General features: G+C 42.2%; 1 protein-coding gene and 1 long non-coding RNA gene across 5 annotated transcripts in view; one reads left to right on the top strand and one right to left on the bottom strand.

Annotated features, from left to right (window-relative positions):
- NSUN7 (NOP2/Sun RNA methyltransferase family member 7) overlaps nt 1-25463 on the bottom strand; it is a 44892-nt gene that overhangs the window by 8387 nt on the left and 11042 nt on the right. For 3 of the 4 annotated variants that reach the window (XM_051830993.2, XM_002709276.5, XM_070068150.1), the window contains exons 5-10: nt 17391-17543; nt 16569-16752; nt 15286-15496; nt 12531-12674; nt 9978-10079; nt 4508-4625 (exon numbers count right to left, since the gene is read on the bottom strand). In XM_051830993.2, the coding sequence (XP_051686953.2) occupies nt 4508-4625; nt 9978-10079; nt 12531-12674; nt 15286-15496; nt 16569-16752; nt 17391-17543 (912 nt within the window). Of the gene's footprint in view, nt 1-4507; nt 4626-7505; nt 7656-9977; nt 10080-12530; nt 12675-15285; nt 15497-16568; nt 16753-17390; nt 17544-25463 lie in introns of those variants that run through there. The other variant, XM_051830997.2, reaches the window with a different exon arrangement.
- Nucleotides 12668-17544, top strand: LOC127486790 (uncharacterized). Its single transcript, XR_007913386.2, has 2 exons — nt 12668-16432; nt 17093-17544. It is a non-coding gene; the product is annotated as an uncharacterized lncRNA (long non-coding RNA).

Genomic DNA, 25463 nt, shown 5'->3' with positions numbered 1-25463 from the left:
AACAAACAGTCTAACACAGGAGAGTAGAGTGTAAATAAAAGGCTACGCAGGTACTGGAGGCAAGAGAGCTAGTTGATTCTCTCAACAACTTTGTTTACTTTTTCTTAATTTTCTTCAATTCATTTGAAAAGCAGAAAGATAGATGGACAAGAGACCTCCAATCTGCTAGTTCCTCTTCCAAATGCTAACAACAGCCAGGGCTGGGCCAGGCTGAAGCCAGGAGCCAAGAATTCAATCCAGATTTACCACATGAGTGATAGGAATCCAATTATCTGAGCCATTACCTGCTGATGCCCAGGGTGTGTGTGAGCAGGAAGCTAGAATCCAGAGCAGAGCTGGAACCCAAACCCACCCATCTCGATATGGGATGCAGGAGTCTTCACCACCTGCTAGATGCCCACTGCCCAATACAACAACTTCTGAGGCCAATTCACACATCCTTGTTCTCTACACAACTAGAAATTTGTCAAAAACTATTCATTTATATCGGTCTGGATACTCAATGAAAATAATTATTTCTTTACCAATTTGGAACATACGTAGCTGTAAAATATAAATATGAAGGCTGGGATTTTGGTCAATCAAATGGTTAAGAATGGTTATATCTAACAGGATGGAATTAGGAAAAGCTTTGTGTGTGTGTGTGTGTGTGAAGTAGTATTTCTTTTACAATTGGGGACCAGAAAAACTGCATCAGTATAAGGAAAGTAACATAAAGGGTGAAGTTCAAAATGAGCTGAATATTTTTGAGATAGGAAGAAGAAATGCACACAACAAATGGGTGCTTTGGTTAGATGACATGTAATGCGTTCAACTCTGAATTCCCCTGCTTAGGGGAATTAAATGATTCTCAGAGACCATCTACTGCACTTCCTTATACAAAGCACAATGTCTTTTGACTGCATCCCCAATAGGCAGCTACAGATCTCATGAAAACCTACTCTCCTATTTGAGCTCAAATCCCAGAACAATCTAGAATGTGAATTCTTTAAATATTATTTATGTCTTTTATAATATATATTAGTCATGGCTTACATTAAACAAAATACAGATACTCCTGCACTTTTGTCATGTTATAGTACTAAAATCTTTATCCCTGACAATAAAGAATCAGACATTCTACTCATTGATGTGTTCTACACTTACAATAACACTTTTGCCTGTACATCGTGATTCAGCTAATGCTATATTGAGAAGTTCTCAGAACAGGAGGTTGGCTGGTAGCCACCAACAGGAGCTACTAAATAAGGAAGGAAAGTCGGCAAGAAGGGAAATACTGGTGTGATTATCATATCCACTGGTGAATGGGCACAGGGAAAACAAAAGGAGGGAGAATATATGGTAGTTGTCCCTTTGTGTCTGGCTTATTTCACTAAGTAAGATGTTTTCCAGATTCATCTATTTTGTTGCAAATGACCGGATTTCTTTCTCTTTTTTTTAACCACTGTATAGTATTTTATAGTGTACATATCCCATATGTCCTCCCTGATCTGTGAGAACTAACAGAGCACTTAAAATGAAATCTGTAGAAGTGAAATTGGCACTTTTAGAAGGGATGACTTGAGCTGCCCTTGATGACTGTCAAGGAACAGTTCTAGGTGTTTGTTTTTTCATTTTTTTCTTCATACTAATTTTAGAACTCTTTACTTAACATAGAGTTAATGATACGTTTATAAAGTCAATTGAAAATTGATCTCAGTAAAAAATAAGAGTGAGAATAAGAGAGGGAGGAGGAAGTTTGTAACTGTAAAGCTGTATTGTTCTGCATAAAGTCCTATGGACTTACTTCTAAAGGTACAGTTTAAAAATTTGTCATGGAACTCCAAATCCTATTAAGCTTGGTGATAAAAATGCTATCTTAATTGTTAAAGTGATCATACTAAGTGTTAAAGTGAACATATAGGTAGGATTAAGTGTTAAAGTGATCATATAAATAGGATCAAGTGCCTGGTAATAATAATAGAATTAAAAAGGAGAGAATGTTCCAACATGGGAAGTAGTCCACACAGCACACTCATAGAATGACAATCACTTTAAGTAACACTCTGACCTTAGAATCAGCCCTTAAGGCTTCCTGATCTGGCTGGAAAACCTGTGAAAGCATTTCAGGCATGGAAAGCCAAGACACTGTTGCAAAAAATGTTCTACATGAAGGATCTCTGTGAGTGAGACCCCAGTGGAAAGTGGCCGTCAAAGAAGGATGTACTTTTCTCTCAAGGAAGGAGAGAACTTCCACTTTGCTTATGACCTTTTCTGAATACTGATGGAGACTGTGGATTCAAAAGGCTTCCATAGCCTAGGCAGCTCATGTCAACAGCCTTGGGTGGTCACTGATATCATACATAAGAGTGTTAATTGTTACATTAACAACAGGAGTCACTGTGCACTAACTTCCCATGCAGGACCTCTGTCCTCAATAAGTTTTATTATGAGAGTTAACTGTAACACTAGTTCTCAAACAGTTTTGGGTGTATTTATGTGCAAACTGTTGAAATCTTTACTTAGTACAGACTTGGTCTTCTGTGTACAAAGTTAATTGAAAATGAATCTTAATGGAGAATGGGACTGGCAAGGGGAGAGGTGGGGGGGAGGAGGAGGAGGAGGAGGAGGAGGAGGAGGAGGAGTGAGAGTGTGGGTGGGAAGAATAGCTATATTCCTAAGGTTATACTTATGAAATTTGTATTCCTTTAAAAATAAATTTAAAAAAAGATTCCAAAAAAAGGAGGGAGAAGACTATATGCATATTAAGTATTTGAGCAAAAGTTCAAAACAAATATATTTTTTTCTAAAAGAAATTACTTATTGACTTATTGATCTATTTGCAATACAAAGCTACAGAAGAGAGTGGAGAGATCTTCCATCTGCAGGTTCACTCCCCAAATGGCCACAACAGTTGAGGCTGGGTCAGGCCAAAGCCAGGAACTTGGAACTCTATCCAAGTCTCCCATGTAGGTGCAGGAGCTCAAGGGTTTGGGCCACCTCCTATGCTTCCCCAGGCTATTATCAGGAAGCTGGATCAGAAGTGGAGCAGCTAGGACTTGAATGGGTGCCCATATGCAATGTCAGCACTGCAGGTGGCAGTTTACCAGCTATACCACAATGCTAGCCCCACACAGTGAATATCTTAGTCATTATCAGTAGTCTTTAAAAAACTAACTAGTGGGGCCAACACTGTGGCATAGTGAGTAAAGCCACTTCCTGCAGTGCCAGCATCCCATATAGGTGCAGATTCAAATCCCAGCTGCTCCACTTCCTATTCAGCTCTCTGCTATGGCCTGGGAAAGCAGTAGAAGATGGCCTAAGTGCTTGGGCTCCTGCACCTGTGTGGGAGACCCAGAAGAAGCTCCTGGCTCCTGGCTCCTGGCTCCTGGCTTCAGATTGACCCAGCTCCTGCCATTGCAGGCATTTGAGGAGTGAACCAGCAGATGGAAGACTTCCTTCTCTCTCTCTGACTCAGCGTCTCTGTAACTCTGCCTTTCAAATAAAAAAATAAATATTTTTAAAAAACTAACTAGTATCATTTATTTTAGATCTGTTTCTCACCTTGATGTCCATACTTCAGATTATTATTATTATTATTATTAACACTCTTTCTCTCTATACATATTTGACCATAGTATTTTATCTTGGAGCTACTGTAGATAGCTGGGTTATTTTTACCCCAGTCTTAATGTGTATGAAAGGCTGAAGGGCTTAAGAAATCTTCTGGGGCAGGCGCTGAGGCACAACAGGTAAAGCCACCACCTGTGAGATCAGCATCACGGCTGCTCCACTTCCAATCCAGCTCCCTGTTAATGGCCTGGGAAAAGCAACCACAGACGGCCCAAGTGTTGGGTCCCTGTAACCACGTGTGACATCTGGATGAAGCTCCTGGCTCCTGGCTTTGGCCTGGCTCAGCCCAGGCTGTTGTGGCTTTCTGGGGAGTGAACCAGTAGATGGAAGATCGACTGATCTCTCTCTCTCCCTCTGCCTCCATAACTCTACCTTTCAAATAAATAAACTTTTTTTAAAATGCCTTTAACAATAATAGCAAAAATAAATTTATTTAATATTTGGAAGGTGGGGGTAGAGGGAGAGAGAAAGAGATATCTCCTCTACTGATTCACTCCTCAAATGTCTGAAACAGCCAGAGCTGGGCCAGGTCGAAGCAGGAGCCTATATCTCAATTCAGGTCTCCCACATGAGTGGCAGGGACCCAGGTATGTGAGCCAGGAAGCTGGAATTGGGAGAGGAGCCAGGACTTGAACCCATGCCCTGCAATACAGGATATATGCATCCCAAGCAGTATCTTAACTGCTAGGTCACACACATGCCCCAAGAAACTTTTAATGTACAAGAAATACTTACGTGAAGCTTCTGCAAAATCTCTACAGGTTCTACTTTAAAGTTAAAAGGTCATTTGATCATATTAAAATCTAATAAAAAAGGAAGTGGTATACCTTTATACAACTTAATTTTTCACTTTCAAAAATATTTGAGTCATTTAGAAGAATCCTTGTTTTCTTACCTATAAGGTTGTACTTTAATCCCAGAGTCCTGAAATTCCAGTGCTTTCTTAACAACAGCTTCATTTTCCTCCGTATACACTGAGCATGTGCAATAAACAACTGCTTGAGCTTTAGTAACTGCATCAAAGAAGATGTAATCAATGCAATACCCCCCTTTACAAGACACATTTGCTACGTGTCCACACATGTGTTAGACACGAATACCACAGTGTTATAGGAATGACTTCCACAGCTGCTGGCGTGGCTCCCCTTTCACGCAAAAGCTTCCACTTGTAGCACAGCCTATGGCAAGAAGCAGGGTGGATCTGCCCGACTGCCTGGAGATTGAACACTCAACCAGTGGAAGCAGCCTCCTCACAAATACAAAGGGATAAATGCCATGGGGTTACCACAAGCTTGATGCTTCCTGCCATGTCGCTATCTATTATGTCACCTAATTAGCTTAAAGGTCTCTAGAGACTTCCACGTGGAACCCAGTTCTGTCACTTATTGCTGAATAACTCAGACAATTGACTTAACATCTCAAAAGACAATTTTCATCTATAAAACCAGGCAGCGTTCCTACTTGCCATTTGCTTATTTATTTGTATCACTGAGTACCTAGTACCTGCCAGGTACTGTTCTAGGCCTTGGGTTATTGTCAGTCAACACAGACAAAAATCCCTGCCCCTGTGGCACTCACTTTCTAGTAGAGGAGAAAGACAGCAGACATCAGTAAGTAGGAGAACTGAGTAGTATTGTTAAGTAATAAATGCTTGGAGAAAAAGCAAGCAGCGATGCAGAGAGTGTGTCTCGGGGGGACGGTGTTGTTTTACAGAGAATGCTTTGCTGAAGTGGTGTGCTGTGAGGGACTGGAAGGAGACCAGGGAGCCAGCCCCACAGCTCTCTAGGGAAGGGCATTGCATGGTCAGGGAATAGCAAGTATAAAGGGCTGACATGGAAGGGGACCTGGCATGGTCAAGGCAAAGTGCAGGGGCCAATCTGATCAGAGCGGGGGGGTGGGGGGCTCAGAAAGCAGGGTCTGAGAATCAGGTAGAGCAGAGCACAGGACTTGGTTTTCACAAAGATTAAGAGGCGAAGCCGCTTGCACACACCAGATCTCTCCAGCTGCTAGACAATCAGAAGCTGCAGTAATCCGGGCGACGGGTGAAGGTGGTTTGGACCAGATGGGGCGGTGGCTGGGCTCTGCACGCAGCCGCTGAGTGCAGGACCTACCTCAGTGCTGACAGCTGGCGTGGGTGTGAGAAGAGCCCTGGGCCGCCGAGCCCAGCGGAGGGCGGAAATTGCCATTTACAGAACTGGCAGCGCTTGGGAAGGACAGGGAGGGTGGGAGGAAAAGCGGGACTTCACTTGGACCTGTTAGCTGTGAGATGCCCGCCGGGCACTACGTGACAGTGCAGGAAGGCAGCGGGGAGGACAGACGAGACCACCGAGGGAGTAAATAGAGAAAAAGCCCATGTTACAGTGGATGCCGACGTAGGGAGGCCCCAGCCAGTGAGAAGCGGAGGCTAGGGAGATGGGGCAGAAAGCGAGGTGCGGCATCTTGGACGACGATGGAGTGTGCCTGTGAAGGGAGAGGAGGTGATCATTACTGTCAACTCCACAGACGGACCAAGCAGGTGAGGGCAGAACGCAGCAGGCAGCAGGGGCTGCTGGAGATGCTCGGAGACCATTTTGGATTAGTGGCGGGGATGACGGTAATGGGCTCAAGACGGAACGAGGGGGCTGGTGTTGTGGTGAAGCGTGCTAAGCTCCGCCTACAATGCCGGCATCTCTCCACTTCTTTTCCAGATCCCTGCTAATGCACCTGGGAAGGCAGCACAGGATGGCCCAAATACTTGTGCCCCTGGGACCCGTATGAGATACCTGGATGGAGTTCCAGGCTGCTACATACGGCTTGGCCCAGCTCCCTCTCTCCCTCCCTCTCGCCTTCTCTCTTTCAAATAAATAATAAATCTTAAAAACAAAACTGAAGGAGAGGAGAAATTAGAGAAACACTGTTCTCAGGCAGGTAGGGGGAAGAGGACAGAACACACAGAAGTTAAAATTGGAGGATTTTTATTGATGAGGAACTATACATTCTAGAACCATGGAGCAGGAGATGAGAACCAACAAGGGGTATGAAGAGAGTTACGGGGACCCAAGTTCAGGAGGAGAGGAATGATGTGGGGGTCAGCGGCTTCATAACTTCATGAATAGGTATAAAGGACCTCCTGAGAAGTGTTTGTTCTGATTTTCAAGCTAGAAAGATAAGGGACCCGGGGGCCTGGGCTCCATGTCATTCTAGTCAGAGAAGGCATGGAAGCTAAGGGAAACAATTTGGTAAGGATTAAATAAAATAATACCAATAAACAGTAGATACCTGGCACATAGCACATGATCAATAATGTTTAAATATTTTTTAAAATTATTTTCACAACTAATAAGCAAGTAAGCATAATAATCTTTTATGAGGTTGGTTTCAGATGGGGCTTTAGTTATTTCTATCAAAATTTAGAGTGAAACCCCTGATAAGGCATTTGATACAGGAACATTTGCTAGGGTTTGACTGTGTCCCCCAAAGTTCGTGTGTTAGAAACTGACCTCCTCTTGGGGCCGGCACTGTGGTGTAGCGGATAAAGCCACCACCTGCAGTGTTGGCATCCCATATGGGTGCTGGTTCGAGTCCTGGCTGCTCCACTTCCAATCCAGCTCTCTGCTATGGCCTAGGGAAGCAGTGGAAGATGGCCCAAGTCCTTGGACCCCTGTACCCTCGTGAGAGACCTAGAGGAAGCTTCTGGCTCCTGGCTTCGGATGGGCACAGCTCCAGCCATTGCAGTCATTTGGGGAGTGAACCAGCAGATGGAAGACCTTTATCTCTCTGCCTCTGCCTCTCTGTAATTCTGCCTTTCAAATAAAATAAATAAATCCTTTGAAAAAAGAAAAAGAAAAGAAAGAAAGAAACTGACCCCCTAAATTCACGGGTGATGGTTCCGGGAGGTGAGGTCTCATTAAGGGGCGATTGGGTCATGATGATGGAGACCTGGTGCATAGACTGCAGAAGTCGTCGTGGAGCGGGGCAGTTAAGGCAGGGGTGATGGTTGTAGAGGGAGCCCAGCCCCCAGGCCTCTCTTCTGCGTGTGCTTAATTAACCCTTTCACCTTCTCCCTGGTAGGATGCAGCACAAGATGCCACCATGATGTCCTGGGACTTCTCAGCCTCCAGAAATAAGCTAAGTGAACTTTTCTTTATAAATTACCCCATCTATGGTATTCTATTTCAGCGGCAGAAAATGAACTAAGTGAGTATTGTTTGATGGGGAAATTATACAACTTGTTTGTATTTGCAGTATGTCTTCCAGCAATGTAAACTGTTATAATCTCAGCTATTGTCAAAATTATATTTAGTCAGCATCATAAAACAGCACATGTCATTAGGATCCCTTTACTTTTCATGATTCTTTCTGAAGCTTTTTTAAAGCTTTAAATCTTCAATTAAAATTTAATAAAAATATACCAGTAAAAAATGTGGTATTTGGGGCCAGCACTGTGGTGGCCACCTGCAGTGCCAGCATTCCATATGGGCACTGGTCCAAATCCCAGCTCTCCACTTCCAATCCAGCTCTCTGCTAATGCACCTGGGAAAGCAGTGGAAGATGGCCTGAGTACTTGGGCGCCTGCACCGACGTAGGAAACCCGGAAGAATCTCCTGGTTCCTAGCTTTGAATCGGTCAAGCTCCAGCTATTGTGGCCATTTGGGGAGCGAACCAGCAGGTGGAAGTTCTCTCTCTTCCCCCTGCCTCTGCTTCTGCCTCTCAAATAAATAAATAAATCTTTTTTTTTTAAATGCAATATTTATCAACCTCCTAATCTTAAACGAAAGTACTTCAAAAGGTTCTTGATGGGGTAGGGGAAGGGACAGATATTCAGCCTAGCAGTTAAGGTGCCTTTCCCCCATACCAGAGTACCTGGGTTTGATACCTGGCTCCTGACTCCAGCTTCCTGCTAATGCAGCCCTGGTAGGCAGCAGTGACGGCTCAAGTAATTGAGTCCCTGCCACTCACACGGAAGACCTGGATGGAGTTCTCACTCCTGGCTCTGGCTTGGCTCAACCTCAGTCATCTCAAGCATTTGGGAAATGAACTAGAGGATGAGAGCTCTCTGTCTCTTCCGCTCTGTCTGCCTCTCAAATAACTATGTAAATACTTTTTGAAAGGTTCATGGAACAATGGAATTAAAAGATAAGTTTGGGGCAGGCATTTAACATAACAGTTAAGATGTCACTTGGGATGCTCACATCTCAGTTCAAAGTTCATTTGAGTCCTGGCTCCACTGTCAATTCCAGCTTCTTACAGGAAGGTAGCAAGTGATACAGAGCTCAAGTACTTTGTTCCCTGCCACCCACATGGGAGACCACGACCGAGTTCCTGGCTCCTGGCTTCCGCCTTGCCCAGCCCTGGCTGTTGGAGGCATTTGGGGAGTGAACCAATATATGGAATAATCTTTCACCATCTCACTATGTCTGTATCTCTCAACTTTAAAGTTCAGTTTATTTTGGTGCAAAAAATTTTTGAAATCCATGCATAGTTTTTTCATAATATGCATTTTCCATGAGCTTTTTAAACAACCCTCATATGTATCGGTTTCATAATTTTTGCAACAAAATTATATTTTAATTCCATTTTCCATCAAATTTTTGAAATATCCTTGTAAATACTATCACTTTCAAATTAATGTTTATTAGCAACATCAACCAAAAGGACAAACCTCTGTGCTTTTTTTTTTGCCTTATTTCTACCTCATTTTGTTACTATCTATTGAATTGTCTGTACCCACATACTTATCTTTGAGCCTTTGTCAAGATTTATTTCTGCCCATATGCTAACAACCAGCTTCATGCTTGACCCAGAGTGGGTACTTGATTAAATATATGATGAACAAAAGTTTATTAATTTCTCAGAGACATGGCTTTCCACATCCACATGTGGAAAGGCAGTGGTACTCAAAATCTGAAAGGAATGATTAAAACTATGATATCAATACTTAAGGAGCCTCATTACACAGACTCCAAATTAAGAGATCAAGGCTTTAGCTATAATTACACCTCTTTTTCTGTACTTAGCATTAAGAAAAATATGGTTGAATTACAATTTGGACTAAAGAGAAATTGTTAGGGGAGGCACAACAAAAGAAAATTAAGCAAAAGCAAAGAAAAAATAGGAAAGATGAAACTGTACAAGTATGGGTACACATAATCATTTCACTTCAGCATTAAGAAATTGTTAAATTATGTTTGATAACCTATGTTTAAAATTATAGTAAAGCATATCTTTTAAAAGAATTAAGTTGGTATAAATAAGAATTTTGAGACTGAATATTCTAGAAAGTTTGCTTATGGTTGACACTTCCTTGTTTGATTATAGTAAGTGAGGTAGTAATGTTTCCGGGAGTCACACCATAGTTTCACACAACGTACCACTGAGAAACTTACATTTCATCGCGTGTATCAGCTGCTCATACTGCTGTTGAGCAAGAACATGAAGTTTATCTTTTGATGTGCCTCCTTTCGATAGATCTTTCAGTAAATCTGTATCTAAATGTTTAAAAGTAAACAAAGACTTTAAAACATACCATAATTATACTTTTCATGTTTACCATTATCATACTTTTCCATCATTTTACCTATTAAGATTTTCATGAAAAGTATCTGCTAAAACAAAATAGTAATATTAAAATATTAACTTAAAATTCAAAAATTAATAAAAGTAATGTTTAAATATTGGCTTTCAAAGAGAATACTGAAAATATTTAACATCATTTTTCTCTATGCTCCTATGAGATTAACAGTCAAAGTAGCCACAAACAGTCAAGTGCTGCATAAGGAAGCCTTGGTCCTTGACCAACTGTATATAGGCAGTGATTCCACAGACTGTCAGGGAGCCGAGTACTTGCTAATGCCTCGTCACACTGTGGCCACGGCACTGTTGTGGTGCAATGCACTGTTCATGTGTTTGTGGTGATGCTGGTGTAAACAAACCAACTGCACTGCCATTCATAAAAGAGCACATACAGTCATGTACAGCCACAGTACTCGGCAATAACTTACTATCTTACTGGTTTACATATTTATTTACTGTGCTTTCTATCATTGTTTCCATGTACTCCTCCCACGTACAGCCAAACATTTTACTACAGATTTATGCAGGGTTACGCCAGCAGCAGCCTCAAACCAGCACGCCAGCCAGGTTGTGTAAGTATACTCCATGATGTTCACACAACCATGAAACCACCAAACGACGAGGTTTCCCAGAATGTACACGATTGAGGGACTCAGGAGTATTTTCTTTTACAGTGAATCAAAATTCCACAGGGTACAGTGTAAGCCCAGTTAAAAATAGTGCACTTTAGTGGAAAGCAAATCTGCTAACTGACCTGAATGTGAATTCCCGTTCCCGTACTTACTAGTTAATGGCCATAAGCAGTTTGCTTAATTTTTCTGAGTCTTGGGGTTATTTCCCCCTCCATAGAATAGGGATAATACCATCCTCAAAAAGTGGCTGTGAATGCAGAGTCACCGTGTAGACATACTACCTACAATAGTGCGGAGTCGCAGTGCACACACACTACCTGCAGTAGTGCCTGGGGCAGTCTTACATTCAATAAACATCACTTCTCCCTCTGCCTCTTTTCCTTCCTTTTCAGCTCTGTCCCTGCTTGGCACAGGTAACAGTTACCATCTTCTGACTACCAGTGGTGTGGAGTGTCTTCCTTTTCTAATATTCTAGTTATGTTACTATGCCCTTCAGTATAAACAAGAGATCAGAGTAGGAATCAGTGTCAGTTAATTTGGGGCAATATAATGTGATTAACAGAGTGATCAATAGCCCAGTGTCTGTGGTGGACATCTGGCATCCCAGTTAAGACGTTGCCTGGGACACGCACGTCCCAGGTTAAAGTAGCTGGGTTCAAGTCCTTGCTCTTCTTCCACATCCAGTTTCCTCCCAATGTGCACCCTGGGCGGCAGCAAATGATGACTCGGGTAGTTGGGTCCCTGCCACCCATGTGGGTGACCTGGATTGAGTTCCCAACTCTTAGCCTGGCCCAGCCCTGGCTGTTCACAAGCTTTGGGGAGTGAACCAGGAAAGTGGAAAATCTCTCTTCTCCTCCTCCATCTCTTCCTCTTCCCCCTCCTCCCCACCTCCTCCCCGCCACTCCCCCTTTCAAATATGTAAACTATGAGTACACTAATTTTTTTTAATGTGCCAGCTTCACAGTCAGACTGGCTGTGTGGGCAAGCAGGCTCAGAGACTTCCTGTCCAAGGATTCTGCGAGGCTTTGACACTGCCTGAGCCTCAGGCTTCCTGTTCATAACAGGGGAAAATGAGAGTCACCGCTTCCTTGTGAGCATTTAATGAAATGATCCAAATGAAGTGCTTAGCTCGTGCTGTACGTGTAAGTGTTCAATAAATGTTAATGCTAAATCATAATTTTAAAATTTATAAAAGAAGCCAATAAAATATTCCTAGAGTTAGTATTTAGTCTGAGATATTTTTATCATAAAACACATATACTGGAGATTTAAACCATCTTGAGTTTGAATTAGCCTAATCTTGATTTGATTACAGTAGTGTTTAGAGCATAGGCAGATCTAAATAGAATTCTAGCCCTGTTTTTAACTAATTGTATGACTTTATAAGGATGACTCAATCTTTCTGAATCTCAGTTATTCATTAATGGAATGCTGACAAATGTTTATGCCTGCATCTAGAGCTTTGGTATAAACCAAAATCACATACTGACCCACATCTGTCCTGATTGCCTACATCCTTCCAATTGTCAAACATGTGTAATAGCACAGCTGCCTGTCTCTCACAGGACTGGAAAAGGGATTGAATCAAGCAAGAGAGGTTAAGTGTATTATACTCAGTAAGAACTTTATACATTGTGGCTTATTCATTAATCAGGTATATTTCATATGCTATTTTATTAATTTTATTTTAAATTATCAACTAAATTTTTAAAATTTACGAACTAAAACATGTACCTTCATGTTCATTTAAAATAAATTCTACTGGATTACTAACACCCAGTCCTGAGCAACGAGGCAGCAGCAGAATCACTTTAACTTTCTGTAACCTCTGATCCTTTGAGTCAATGTCAGTAAATGTATCATGAAGTATTTCAATATCTGGAAGGAAAAAAATATGGAAAATTAATGTAAAAATATTACTTAAAAATTCTACATCAGTATGTTAGTATATCCATTTGTCGTGAATGTTTAAATCCTTGTTTTCATTTCTTAGCTGGAATACTTTTTTAAAGGAGAAACTCACTGGACATATCCCATTCACAAGGGCCTCCCAAAGGTCTTATCTCTTAATACCATAACTTCGGAGATTAGGAGTGTGATTTATGAACTTGGGGGTGACACAAACATTCAGATCATAGCATATATTTTCCATATATTTATTCTAGTTGACGTTCACAGGAAGTCTTGAATCTGTGCCTTAATGTCTTTTATCCATTTTGGAAACTTCTCAGCCTGACATTCAAATACTGTTTCTTCCCAATTTCTTTTCTCCCCTTTCTAGAATCCCACACAATACACACACACGATCACAGAGTCAGAATCTCAGATGTGTCTTACGACCTCGTTTACATTAGTCATCCCTTTTTCTTCCCATGCTTCTGTCTTGGTATTTTCTTCTAGCCTATCAGTCCATTCACTGCTTCTTTAACTTTGTGTCATTTACTGTTAAACCTGTTTCTTCTGTTAGAATTTTATTTATTTTATTTGTTAAAAACTGAGAGACAGACACACACACAGCGAGCGAGAGAGAGTTGCAAACAGAGATTTCCCATTTGCTGGTTAACTTCCTGAATGTCAGGCAACAGCCGGGCTGGGCCGGGATATAGCCCACCCCAGTCGTAGCTATTTAAAGTCCCATCTGGATCCTGTGTAAGTCTGATTCTATTACAGTATTTTCTCTTAATTTTAATCATATATTTTATTTTTACCCAATTTTTACTTATTTATTTACTTGGAAGCAAAGAGAGGGAAAGAGAAGGTGAGATCTCCCATCTGCTGGTTCCGTCTCCAAATACCTGCAACACCCAGAGCTAGGCGGGCCTGAAGCCAAGAGCCAGGAACTCAACCTAAGAATCCCTTGTAGGTGGCAGTAACCCAACTACTTGAATCGTCAAGGTTGCCTCCCATGATCTTCACCACCAAGAATCTGGAATCAGGAGATGGAGCTGGGTACAAACCCAGGTGTGTGAATGTCTTAACTGGCACCTTAACCACTAAGCTGAATGCCCCCCCCCCCTTTTAACTGGGTGCCAGACACTGCACATGCGAAAAAAAAGGATACAATTGAGGACCTAGGATGATGTTATTTCCTTCCGCAGAGAATTTACTTTTGCATCTGGCAGGCAAAATCTATGTCTAAGACTGGCTACTAGCAACCCCAGATCACACTAATCCGATTGGGAATTAGGTGACTGGAACGTGGGCTCCAATTCTTTGGGGGATTGTTCACTATCTGATGTATACTTCTGTGCTCCAAGTGAAATACTAGGTACTTTTCAGGCTACCTCTCCTGATCAAGCCCTAAATTCTACTTTAAAAAAAAAAAGATTCATTTCTTTATTTGAGAGGCAGAGTTACAGGTAGAAAGAGGGAGAAACAGAGAAAGAGGTCTTCCATCCACTAGTTCACTCTCCAGATGGCTGGAGTTGGGCCAGTCTGAAGCCAGGATCCAGCTTAATCCTGGTCTCCCACATGGGTAGAGGGGCCCGAGCGCTTGGGCAATCTTCCACTGCTTTCTCAGGCCATTAGCAGGGAGCTGGATTGGAAGTGGAACAGCCAGGGCTTGAACCAGTGCCCATAAGGATGCAAGCACCACAAGCAGAGGCTTAACCTAGTAGGTCACTGCACCGGCCCCTGAATTCTACCTTTTGGAAGGCAGCTATGCTCACCACTATACCACCATCACATGCAAATTCTACCTTTTGTCTCCATGCCCTATGAATCTGTCAAAAGTTTGTTTACTTTTCAGTATCAATGGACCTACAATACAGTTTGATTTCTAGCATGATCCAATGACAAGATATTTTTAAAAACAAGAAGCCTAAAAGACTTAGCTTCTAGTCCTAGATAAATATTCTTTGTCACATAAGCACTTATGAAATTATGTTCTTATTTATTAAATGAAATTTCTACCATCTACTTTAACCAAATGTCCTCAAATTATATAGTGGCTAAATGTCAAACACAATTGCAAAGTACAAAATATGAATTCATTTAACCTATAGTTGTTTCACCAATATTAAGTAACAAGAATACCCTGATAGAATATAGACTGGTAAAGGTTTTAAAAGTACAGTTCATATAGAGTTTTTACTTTACAAAAAATAATAATAAATTCAAACTTAATTTATTTGAAAGGCAGAGCGAGAAAGAGAGAGAGAGATCTTCCATTTGCTAGCTCACTCCCCAAATGCCTGCACCAGCCAGTGCTGGGTCCAGCCAAAGCCAGGAGTTCAATCCAGGTCTCCTACACGGCTGACAGGGAAACAAGTACACGAGGCCATCACCTGCTGCTTCCCATGGTGAACATCAGCAGGAAGGTGGACTTGGAAGCGAAGCCAGGACTCACACCCAGACCCTGCCACAGGGGATGCAGGCATCAAAACTGACATCCTAGCCACTGTGCTAAACTCCTGCCCCTCAAACATTCTTACTATCTGTAAACTCTGGTAGAGCAATAATCACCAAATAAATAAACATTTGTACGTACTTTTACATCCCATTTTTGTGAAAAGTTTCTTTAGGTCAGGATCCTTAGCATGTGATCGTACTCCACACACAAATATTTTTGAAGTATTATTATGTGTTAAGATTGACATATGGGCAACTGTGTACCATGAGCCTGTGTTGACCATTAGGATATCATCCTCCATGTTTAGTAAAGCCTTTACAGAATGAACAGCAAGACTTCGAGATTTGTCCTAGGAGATAACGAACGGTATGATTAGAATTCTCAAAGGGAATAACTAGAAACATAAATCGAGTACTTTTTCCTTTAGAGAAAAGGAAGTACTTGGTAGGAATCTTGAAGAGATATCCAGTCCATTTTGGTTTAAAACATCTTAATAGCTTAATAAAAAGTTGACAGAGATAATTGATAAATACACATTTAAAACAAAGAGCTTAACCTTGGATAGCGTAAATTATGCTATCACTCAATTTATAGATAGTGATAAAGCAATGCCAAAATCTCTAAAATATGATTAAGTAGATTACTGATGTCCTGTCTTAACTCCCAACCTCATCCCTTCATGAAAACCCACTTATCTGCCTATTGCCACTTTTTCTTCTTCATTACATTGTCATCTTGATCACTGCAGGTTCACAGAGATTAAAACTGAGGTGTTTGAGAGTTGTGTAAAGGGGTGTTTGACAGACTGGGCTTCTACAGTGATCCTACAGAGTAAGAGATCCTGATGCTCACGACTCTGGAGGGGAGGAAGGAATAAACCTTAGAACTCCAAGGCAAGAATCAGAATCTAAGGATTGAAAAACCCCATTTTTGTACATTTAATTGTTCCTTCTATTGGAATCACGTTATTTCTCACATTCATTGCCTGTATCAGTAGCCACTACTCACCTCCTACAAATCAAAACCAGAAGACTGTATTAAAGAGATTATGAGAAAGTGTACACACTGCCTTTTCATGTGTAGCATGGCACTACTGTCTTCCCCTAAAATGGAAGGAAGAAAGGTTTCACTGGACCTTCTCGTGAATCTTCCCTTAGGGGCCAGCAATATAAATGTTCCCAGCTATGGACTTCGGGGAAAATGTATCCTTTATAACCCCACCTAGGACGGCGATGCCAAGGGAGGAACAGAAGCACTGACTGTGGAGATGTCAGTTTTATTCAAGGTGACCATCAGTCCTTATAAACTGCTCTGATAATCCCTAAAAACTGTAAACAATGTTAGGTTTTACATGTAGGTGAAGGAACTCTTTGGCTAAATGGGATTCTTGAGAATCACAAGGAAAGTAAATATTAGTTTACCTGAAAAATAAGTTTATAATCTTTGAAGAGATCTATATTTACAAGATCTTTTTTAAGATGAGAAGGAAAAATTAAGACATCATAGCAATGTTGGTCCACGGCAAAGACTTTATCATCAATGTGCAATATGGATTTGACTTTACGATAACCTTTTATCTTCAAATTATTATAAACTTCTTCAGGGCTGTAAATAAACAACATTAGGTTGTAATTACAAATATAATACATTAAAGTGTGCTGAACACTAACACTTTGTCCTGAAACAAAGAAAAATTACTGTATCTAGTGGAACCCACAATTGTAGCCAACAGTAAGTTAAAAGATAATTAGAGACAGAAAAGTTAGTATATTTATGTAACAGCCTTTGATAATTTGGCAATAAAATACGGAACTAGGATTCCCTAATCACTCCCCGAGATGTGCCCCCCAACTCTTTAAAAGGTGATATTTCTTGTCACAATGTTTTAAAGCGATGGAGACGTGAAATATGAACAAAGAGTTTGATTAACGCTCTTCCCCTGCAGGCAGGCATCTGCCCGGTGGTGAAGAGGTCTGCAGCCCACGCCGGAACAACTGGGACCTACGTCTGCCTCCAGCTCCTGATTCCAGCTCCTGATTGCAGACCTAGGAGGCACAGGGGGTGGCTCAGGTCACTAGGTTCCTGCCATCCACATGAGAGCCTGGGATTCAGTTCCCAGCTCCTGACTTTGGCCTGGGCCTGTTGCAGGCATTTAGGGAGGGAACTGGTGGATGGGAGCTCTGTCATTCTGTGTGTCTGTCTCTCTGCCTCTCAAATGTATTTTTTTTAAAAAAACCTCTTACCTGATTTTACAAGTATTTATCCAAGCATAGAGTGGCAGCGTGGAGGCCCGCAGCTCCTGCTTCCTGACTGTCTCTGGCAGAATGTGGTAAATGGAAAGGGCGCCATGCTTGATTCTACATCGTGCCAGTGCTGCAGCCAGCTTTGTCTTAAAACTAGAGAGAGAATCCGTTCTTCACGACTACTGCATTTGAGACAAGACTACCAGTTTCTACTAGAAACTTTTACAAGTTACATGAACAATTTTAACACATTTTTCTATAATTCCATTTGAAATTTTTGCAGTGTAAAATCATATTTGAAAATAGCACTCCAATAATTCTGATTCCCTTGTATTGTTGTTGTTGCTCTATATAGTTGTATTATCTGCTCAGATGTTAATGTCAAGTACTGGCTGAAAGGGAAATTTTATTTAGTGAAAAGCTGTAGGATTCAGAGTCAGACAAACTTGAAGTTAATTCAGGTTCTACCACATAAGAGCTGCATGGGCTCAGCAATGTGAATCTCCTCTCTCAGCCTCAGCTTTCTCGTGTGTGACAGGTAGTCAATGTAACTTGTCATTTGTGTAGTAAATATCAATTATGTGTACAAAATACTTAGCACAGGGCTGGCACAGAGAAGGCACACATTATACGCTACTTATCATTATCATAGATGGTAACAGCATATACCATCTTGATTAGATTAAGGAGCTTCCATGGGTCTGAAACAAGTCCTTCCCTGTGTTCAACATTCCATTCCTCAAAGTTCCAAATCACAGAAAAGAAGAATAAGAACCAGTTAGTATTATCAAGAATGTCTAATGATTTCAATTGATCTCATAGCCCAGATTTTTATCCAGTGAGAATACAGGATTTATTCAGGCATGTTCACAGTAGGAACCTGTTGGAATATACCTCAAATATAACCTGGAGTGAAGAATGGGGAAGAGACTGCACAGTGAGTCAAATGCAACCTGAGCTATGGCTGGTGTGTGGTACAGACAGGAGAGGACGTTCTCAGGGAATCAGTGGTGGGCCTGCGTGAATTGTTTAAAGAATAGCGGAGGCAGGATAGGGGTAGCAAACAAGAACTGGAGTGAAACACCACTTTCTTCATCCTACACCTGCAGTCTCCCCAGTTACAGTTTCTTATCCACTCAACATCATGAGAACACTCACCCAAAAAGCATTTCTTTAAGAATATGCATGCATGTATGAGAGATGGACAGGTGTTACAGGGACACTTGGGACTTGGGTAGGAGACGGAAGGATTATTGAACCCCAGTAAGCCTTTTAGGACTGGGAAAAAAAAAAACTAGATTTGTTTAGTTCTATCTCTAAATGTAACAGAACTACAGCAGGGGATGCTAAAAAATAATAGTACAGTAATGCACACCAAAGAATACATTAACATACATGGATGAGTTACTGTTCTATGTTACACACTGTGAGATGTTTGAGTGCACAACATTTTTGATTAAATAGTACTTCCAAATTCCTACTTAGTTAAAATTTACCATAATCAATTCCACTGGCTGCATCATTCAATCATTAAATATGGATACAAAGCCTAGAAAAATATAAGTGACTACAACATGGGGGAGTGAAAAGAGATTTTCCAAAGTTTCCACGCTGTGAATATTTTGGATTGTGTATTTTAGTGAAATTTCTTCCCACAAAAGAAATTCAAGTACATAGGCAATTTAAAATACTTTAATACAACCATATGAGACTAAGGACAAATACCAAATCCAAATGCTATCAGGATAACCAGATAAATCCTTCTGTAAATGAAGAATCCTGTGGGAACTGGCACCATGGTGCAGCAGATTAACCCGCAGCCTGCAACACCCCCCATAAGAGCAGCGGATTCAGTCCTGGCTGCTCTGCTTCTGACTCCGCTTCCTGGCGTTGCCTGATGCCCGAGTACTTGGGCCCCTACCACTCCTCTGGGAGTCTGGATGCAGTTTCTGGGTCCTGGCATCAGCCTGGCCCATCCTTGGCCACTGTATTCATAATTGGAGAAGTAAACCCATGGATGACACTTCTCTTTTTTTCTCTTTCTTCCTCTGTCACTCTTCAAATAAATAAATAAATCTTTCAAAAAAAAAAAAAGTGCCCTGTGGTTACCAAAAACCTTGTTTCATAGCTGCACGATGAAAACAGGGGCAGAGTGGCCTCTCCCAGTGCTCCTGATCCAGGCGTCCTTCTCCTGCGAGAGGCTGAGCTACCCCCAGAGCGCTGCCCAATTATGTCTTTCACCAGCGTCTCTGCTGCACATACAGACAGATCCTCCTTTCTGATTGTTGGATTATAATTATGTAATTCCTCAGCCTAAATCTGAGAAGAAATCCATTAGCCACAGGGCAGTGTCTAAAATCTTTATCATGGTAAACGAGGCTATTAATAGTTTCACCTTAACCAACTTGTCTTGCCTCAGTTCCAACCAGTCCCATCCACAAATCGACCTCGTCACACACAGAACTATCTGTTACCATGCCACATCCCTTGCTTCTCTCCTCATAGTCTCCCTCTCTTGCCAGTACGGCTTGGACTTTGCAATCAGATTCCCTGGGTTCAAATTCTAGTTCCACCAGTGACCAGCTATGGAACTTTAGGCAAGATACTGGAATTAGTCTTTATTTTAATAATTATGAGAGTAATTCAAAAAGTTTGTGTAAAATGGAATTAAAAGCTAAGTTTCTCCTAGAGCAGAAAAATTGTGAAATATATACATATGAATTTCAAAAATTTTTATACCAAAGTAAACTTATTTTTAAATCCATTTTTCATGAACTTTTTAAAGTATCCTTATAGTATCAAACTTATATGGTCGTTGCAAAAATACTTATAAAAATATTATTTAATGTCAAACTAGTTAAGGAAAGGCTACTATGTTTCTTTGACCACTAGTAACTAAATACTGTGATCAGATTGGGACTATGAAGATTAACAGCTAATTTCTGTCCCTAGGTACTTTTGATTTGGTGGTAAAAGAAACACATAAATGATTGTAGCATGGTATGATGGGTGCTGTAAGATACTAAAAGGTAAAGCAGCAGTCCAAGGGGACTTCTAGGAGGAGAAACTTGAGCTGACTGTTAAAAGAGGATCAAGAATCTTCTAGACCACGAGAGACAAGACACAAACAGCATGCATTTTCAACCACAAAGGGAAAAGACACACAGAGGCAGAACACAGTGGAAACAGCAAAGCAGATTTTCTGAGCAGACAGTGGTGAGAGATCCAAAGCTCAAATCACAAGGACTCTTAAGCCATGCGTGGAATGTTGGAATTTTATGTTGGGATTTTCTTTTTTCCTACAAGAAACAGAAGGCCATTTAAGGGTAGAAAAGTATCAATAAATTCGTTGAATAAATGTTTGCATTCTCAAAGCCTGCCCCTTACTATACATTCCATGTACTGTTTTAGCCTCCAGAAAGAAAGGGATGAGGCTAAGGAAGAAGCTGTCCACAAAGTTTAGAGCTGCAGGAGGAGCCAATGTCGTCAAATGTCTACTCCTGACAAGGAAATGCCGGCTGCCAGGATGGCACACGGCAGAGGCACTGCGGTGGGGGTCAGGGAATGTTTCCCACAAGTTACAGTTCTGCTAAACCATAAGGGCAGTGGCAGGAGTCAGCCAGGAGCAAGGGAGGGATGTGAGGAGAACAGCTGCCCATTGCTCCAAGTGGAGGCAGGATCAGAGATGTAAGCATCGGCCAATTCTGGAATACGTGCCTGAGAGGTTAAGAGCTATGCAGCTCTCATAGCAGACTCGTGGGCACAGAAAATAAAAACAGAAATCTGGGTCATCCCAAGCTTATGGAAGAGGCATTCTGATAAAGTCCACCAGCTCTGAGACTGGGTCACCAAAAGACTTACCCTCAGAAATCAGATTAGAAAGGAACAACTGCCCATCATGGGGATGAAGCCCAGCTTCTAATAATTTGACCCCTGAATAGGGCTCTTAGTGTCCTAGGTCTAGCTGTGGGCTGCCAGAAGCAGAGTGTGTACTCTCTTTGAAGGAAGACCATATCCGAAGCCTAAGTGAAATACACTTGTATTATATGTAATATCAAATTATACCTAGCATCATGTGTCATAGCGACTTTACTTGTCCCCAAAAGCCACTCCCAATGCTTACATTTATAGTAGAAATTTATAAATGCACCTCCCCTCTTTTGAAGAATGTTCCTCTCTTTCTTCCACTCTTAGCATTCTGTCAAAGAGTTTCCCTAACTGCCAGTCTCCTTGGCCACAGCTGGCTGACTGAGGTAAGGCTGCACATGCAGCCCGAGCCAGGACCGAGTGAATTTTTGGAGACAACATGAGTAAAGCAGTTCTTCCAGTGGTTGGTCCTGTGACATATAAAGCTCCTGAGTTGCTGGCAACCAAGTTCTCCATCCTGGGATCACAGAACGGTAAGAGAATGGAGCCAAAGCACACAGAGCAGCAGACCAGGGCTGGAGACATCCCAGTGACACTGCGCCCCAGGTTCTTTTTTTTTTTTTTTTTTTTTTTTCCGACAGGCAGAGTGGACAGTGAAAGAGAGAGAGACAGAGAGAAAGGTCTTCCTTTGCCGTTGGTTCATCCTCCAATGGCCGCTGCGGCCAGCACACCGCGCTGATTCGAAGACAGCAGCCAGGTACTTATCCTGGTCTCCTATGGAGTGCAGGGCCCAAGGACTTGGGCCAGCCTCCACTGCACTCCCGGGCCACAGCAGAGAGCTGGCCTGGAAGAGGGGCAACCGGGACAGAATCCGGCGCCCCGACCGGAACTAGAACCTGGTGTGCCGGCGCCGCAAGGCGGAGGATTAGCCTAGTGAGCCGCGGTGCTGGCCCCAGGTTCTAACCAGCAGAGGCACAGCTGCTTCTCAGCCCTTCCTGCCGTCTCCCGTGGCATACTTTCTCTCTTTTGCATAATCTGCAGTTGCAAAAAGGAATCTGTTCATTTTTTAATGAAATGGGTTTTAGTATTTTTTGACTTTAAAATGTTCACAATTGTTTAACAATGAACAAAAGAATTCAATTTTTTGAGTACCATTACTAATGCCTAACACATAAGGAATGCAGTTCTCTCTTGAGATAAACTGAACATTTTCTTAATGCCAAAAAATCAAATTTGGTAAGCTATTTGAATTTCCCAGAAAAATATAAAATCAGGCTTCATACCGACACTTGTTGTTTCAGACACTTCACTAGGTAAGTGACAAAGGCAAAGTTTCCAAAGAAGGGGTGGAGAGACAGTGACAGATGCGAACCCACAGGCAAGCGTTCCAGGAGCATTTTTGGTAAATAGGGAACTCTGGGGTATTACTGGGAATGAGAACTGCAGAAGAAAAACAATGTATCTGAGCAGATGTGATGCTTTTTTCTTGAGTCAGCGAGACTGCCATTGTCTACTTCCTACACTGCAGTTTGGAAAGTACCTCTAGGCCTAAAGCCAGAACTATTCTAGGGTCAACTCATTTGTTTCCATTCTCTCAGGGATCAAGTTTCTGTGCTGCTTCTTGTCTATCGTCCAAAACCTCTCCTTCGGGTATTTTGTCCAGTTTTCTAGTTGTGTAGAGGAGGAGGCGAAGGCTGATCCAAGGTATTCTATCATGACCATGTAATTGCACTTTTTAAAATATCACTCTACCAGCTATTTGGAATAGATCACAGGAAAGGACTTCTTGGCAGGGAAACCACTGCGGAAGCTAGCACAGGAGTCCAAGTGATACTATAGTGGCATGGATTTGGACGGTAGCAATGGATATAGAAAGTAGGAGGATTCAGCATTTTTTTAAATTGAGGCTATAGGACTTGATGCACTAGACACAGGATGGGCACAGGGAGGCGAGGGAAGGAGAACCAAGGATGAGAACTGTGCAGATGATGCCGCCTTCGTTACCATGTGGAAGACTTGAGAGTGACTGGTTTTGGAGGGAAGTGGTTTGGGAGTGACTGGTTGGGAAGATGGACTCACTAGGTCCTTCTCCCCCTCCACTTCTCTCATCTTCTACTGCCTATTCCTAATTCCTGCTTCACAAAAGCCCAAGTAATTATTCAGCAGAAGTAGTCTTGGGCTGGCAGGAAGGCCTGGGCAATGAGAAGAAGCTGTAGTCTCTCTCTTAAACCAACTCACATAGTATGAAAAAGACAGTCGCATTGCATATAAGGATTGAGCTCTTAAAGCATTTGCCTTTGTGAAAAACACAGCAGATGCCATATTGGATTGTATCTCTGAAGCTTTGAAGAAAAAGAAGATACAGATTGGTACGCAGAGACACAAGAGTGATAAAACACAAGATCTACGGGAGGGGCAACACCACAAGTCCAACACAATGTTAGTAAGGAAGAAATCATTCTCATTCAATTCCTTTCTCATGATTTCTTCCTCTATCACTTCTTAAATTAGCCAGTAGACACATACTAAGGTATGCTTTGACCTTACAGGGATTCTACTTCTTTAGGAACAGGGCCCACCCTCAAGCCCCAGATAATCTATAGAGGTTGGCTTCAGCAGCCTGTTTTGCAGGTTAGAATCCCACTCCACTGGCTCAGGGAACTGGCCCAGAGGAATGCACACAAGCCACACTGAGCCAGACACATTCCTTCTCATGGGGATTTAGAACTGGCATGTCAGGTTGGGCCAAGTGAAGAAGCCAGCATACAGCTGCAACACACAAGCTGAGGCACTGGGGTACAACAGTGGGATTTTCTTCAAGTAGACCAGAGAAACAGAGAAGGCAAACATGTGGAGAAAAAGAACATGAAGCCGATTCTAAGAGGCGGAGATGAACACATGCAGAGATAAAGTCCTAACACCTTTCCAGCTGCAGACCGCATTCTGCCCTGAGCCCTTCAGTTGCACGAGCCATCCCAGTTTTCATGTGGACATGTTCCACTTTTGCTCAGCTAACTGAACATGGCTTCTATTACTTGAAAGCTTGACACTTGATTAAAGCCCTGTGGCTTTATCTTTGCATGCATGTTTTCTCAGTGCTTCTCTACTATTCTTTTCTGCAACTGGTCACTAAATACAGACATGTTGTAAGTTGAGTATAATATGACTAGGTATAATGTGACATTTGGGAATATGATTTGCATTAAATTAACTTGTATCCACTGTCAAAGGAAGACATACAAATGGCCAACAGTCATATGGAAAAGTGCTTAACATCACTAATCATCAGGGAAATGCAAATCAAAACCATCATGAGCTACTGTCTCACTCCAGTTAGATTGGCTTTTATCAAAAAGACAAAAGACTTGGCCGGCGCCGAGGCTCACTAGGCTAATCCTCTGCCTGCAGCGCCGGCACCCCAGGTTCTAGTCCTAGTCGGGGTGCCGGATTCTGTCCTGGTTGCTCCTCTTCCAGTCCAGCTCCCCGCTGTGGCCCAGGGAAGGCAGTGGAGGATGGCCCAAGCGCTTGGGCCCCTGTACCCGCATGGGAGACCAGGAGGAAGCACCTGGCTCCTGGCTTCGGATCGGCGCAGCGCCGGCTGTGATGGCCATTTGGGGAGTGAACCAACAGAAGGAAGACCCTTCTCTCTCTGTCTCTCTCTCTCTAACTCTGCCTGTCAAAAAATTAAAAAAAAAAAAAAAAGACAAAAGACAAGTGCTGGCAAGGATGTGGAGAAAAGTGAACACCTGCAAACTGTTTGTGGGAATCTAAGTTAGTCCAACCACTGCAGAAAACAACAGAGAGGTCCTCAACAAGCTAAAAATACTACTACTGTATGTTCCAGCAATCCCACTACTGGGTATGTATCCAAGGGGAATGAAATCAATCTGCCAGAGAGACATCTGCTATCCCAAGTTATTTACAGGTAAGCTCTTCCTACCAGATCACTGTTGTTGCTACACTGTGGTTTCCATTAAAGTTCCAACATAAGAACAAATGCTATCATGCCAGTGTCTTAATCTATTGCTATAACAGAGCATCTGAGGCTGAGTAATTTGTAAACCACAGAAATTTCCTTCTCACAGTCCTGGAAGCTGGGACGTCCACAATCAAGGCACCAGGAGCTCGTGAGCCCTTTCTGGCAGCAGAAGGTGGCAGAAAGTGGAAGGCAGGAGTGCCAGCCAACCCCGCTCGCACAAAGCCTTT

This window comes from Oryctolagus cuniculus, chromosome 2, assembly GCF_964237555.1.
Source record: "Oryctolagus cuniculus chromosome 2, mOryCun1.1, whole genome shotgun sequence".
Lineage (NCBI taxonomy): Eukaryota > Metazoa > Chordata > Mammalia > Lagomorpha > Leporidae > Oryctolagus > Oryctolagus cuniculus.
This window is presented reverse-complemented; position numbering and strand designations above follow the sequence as displayed.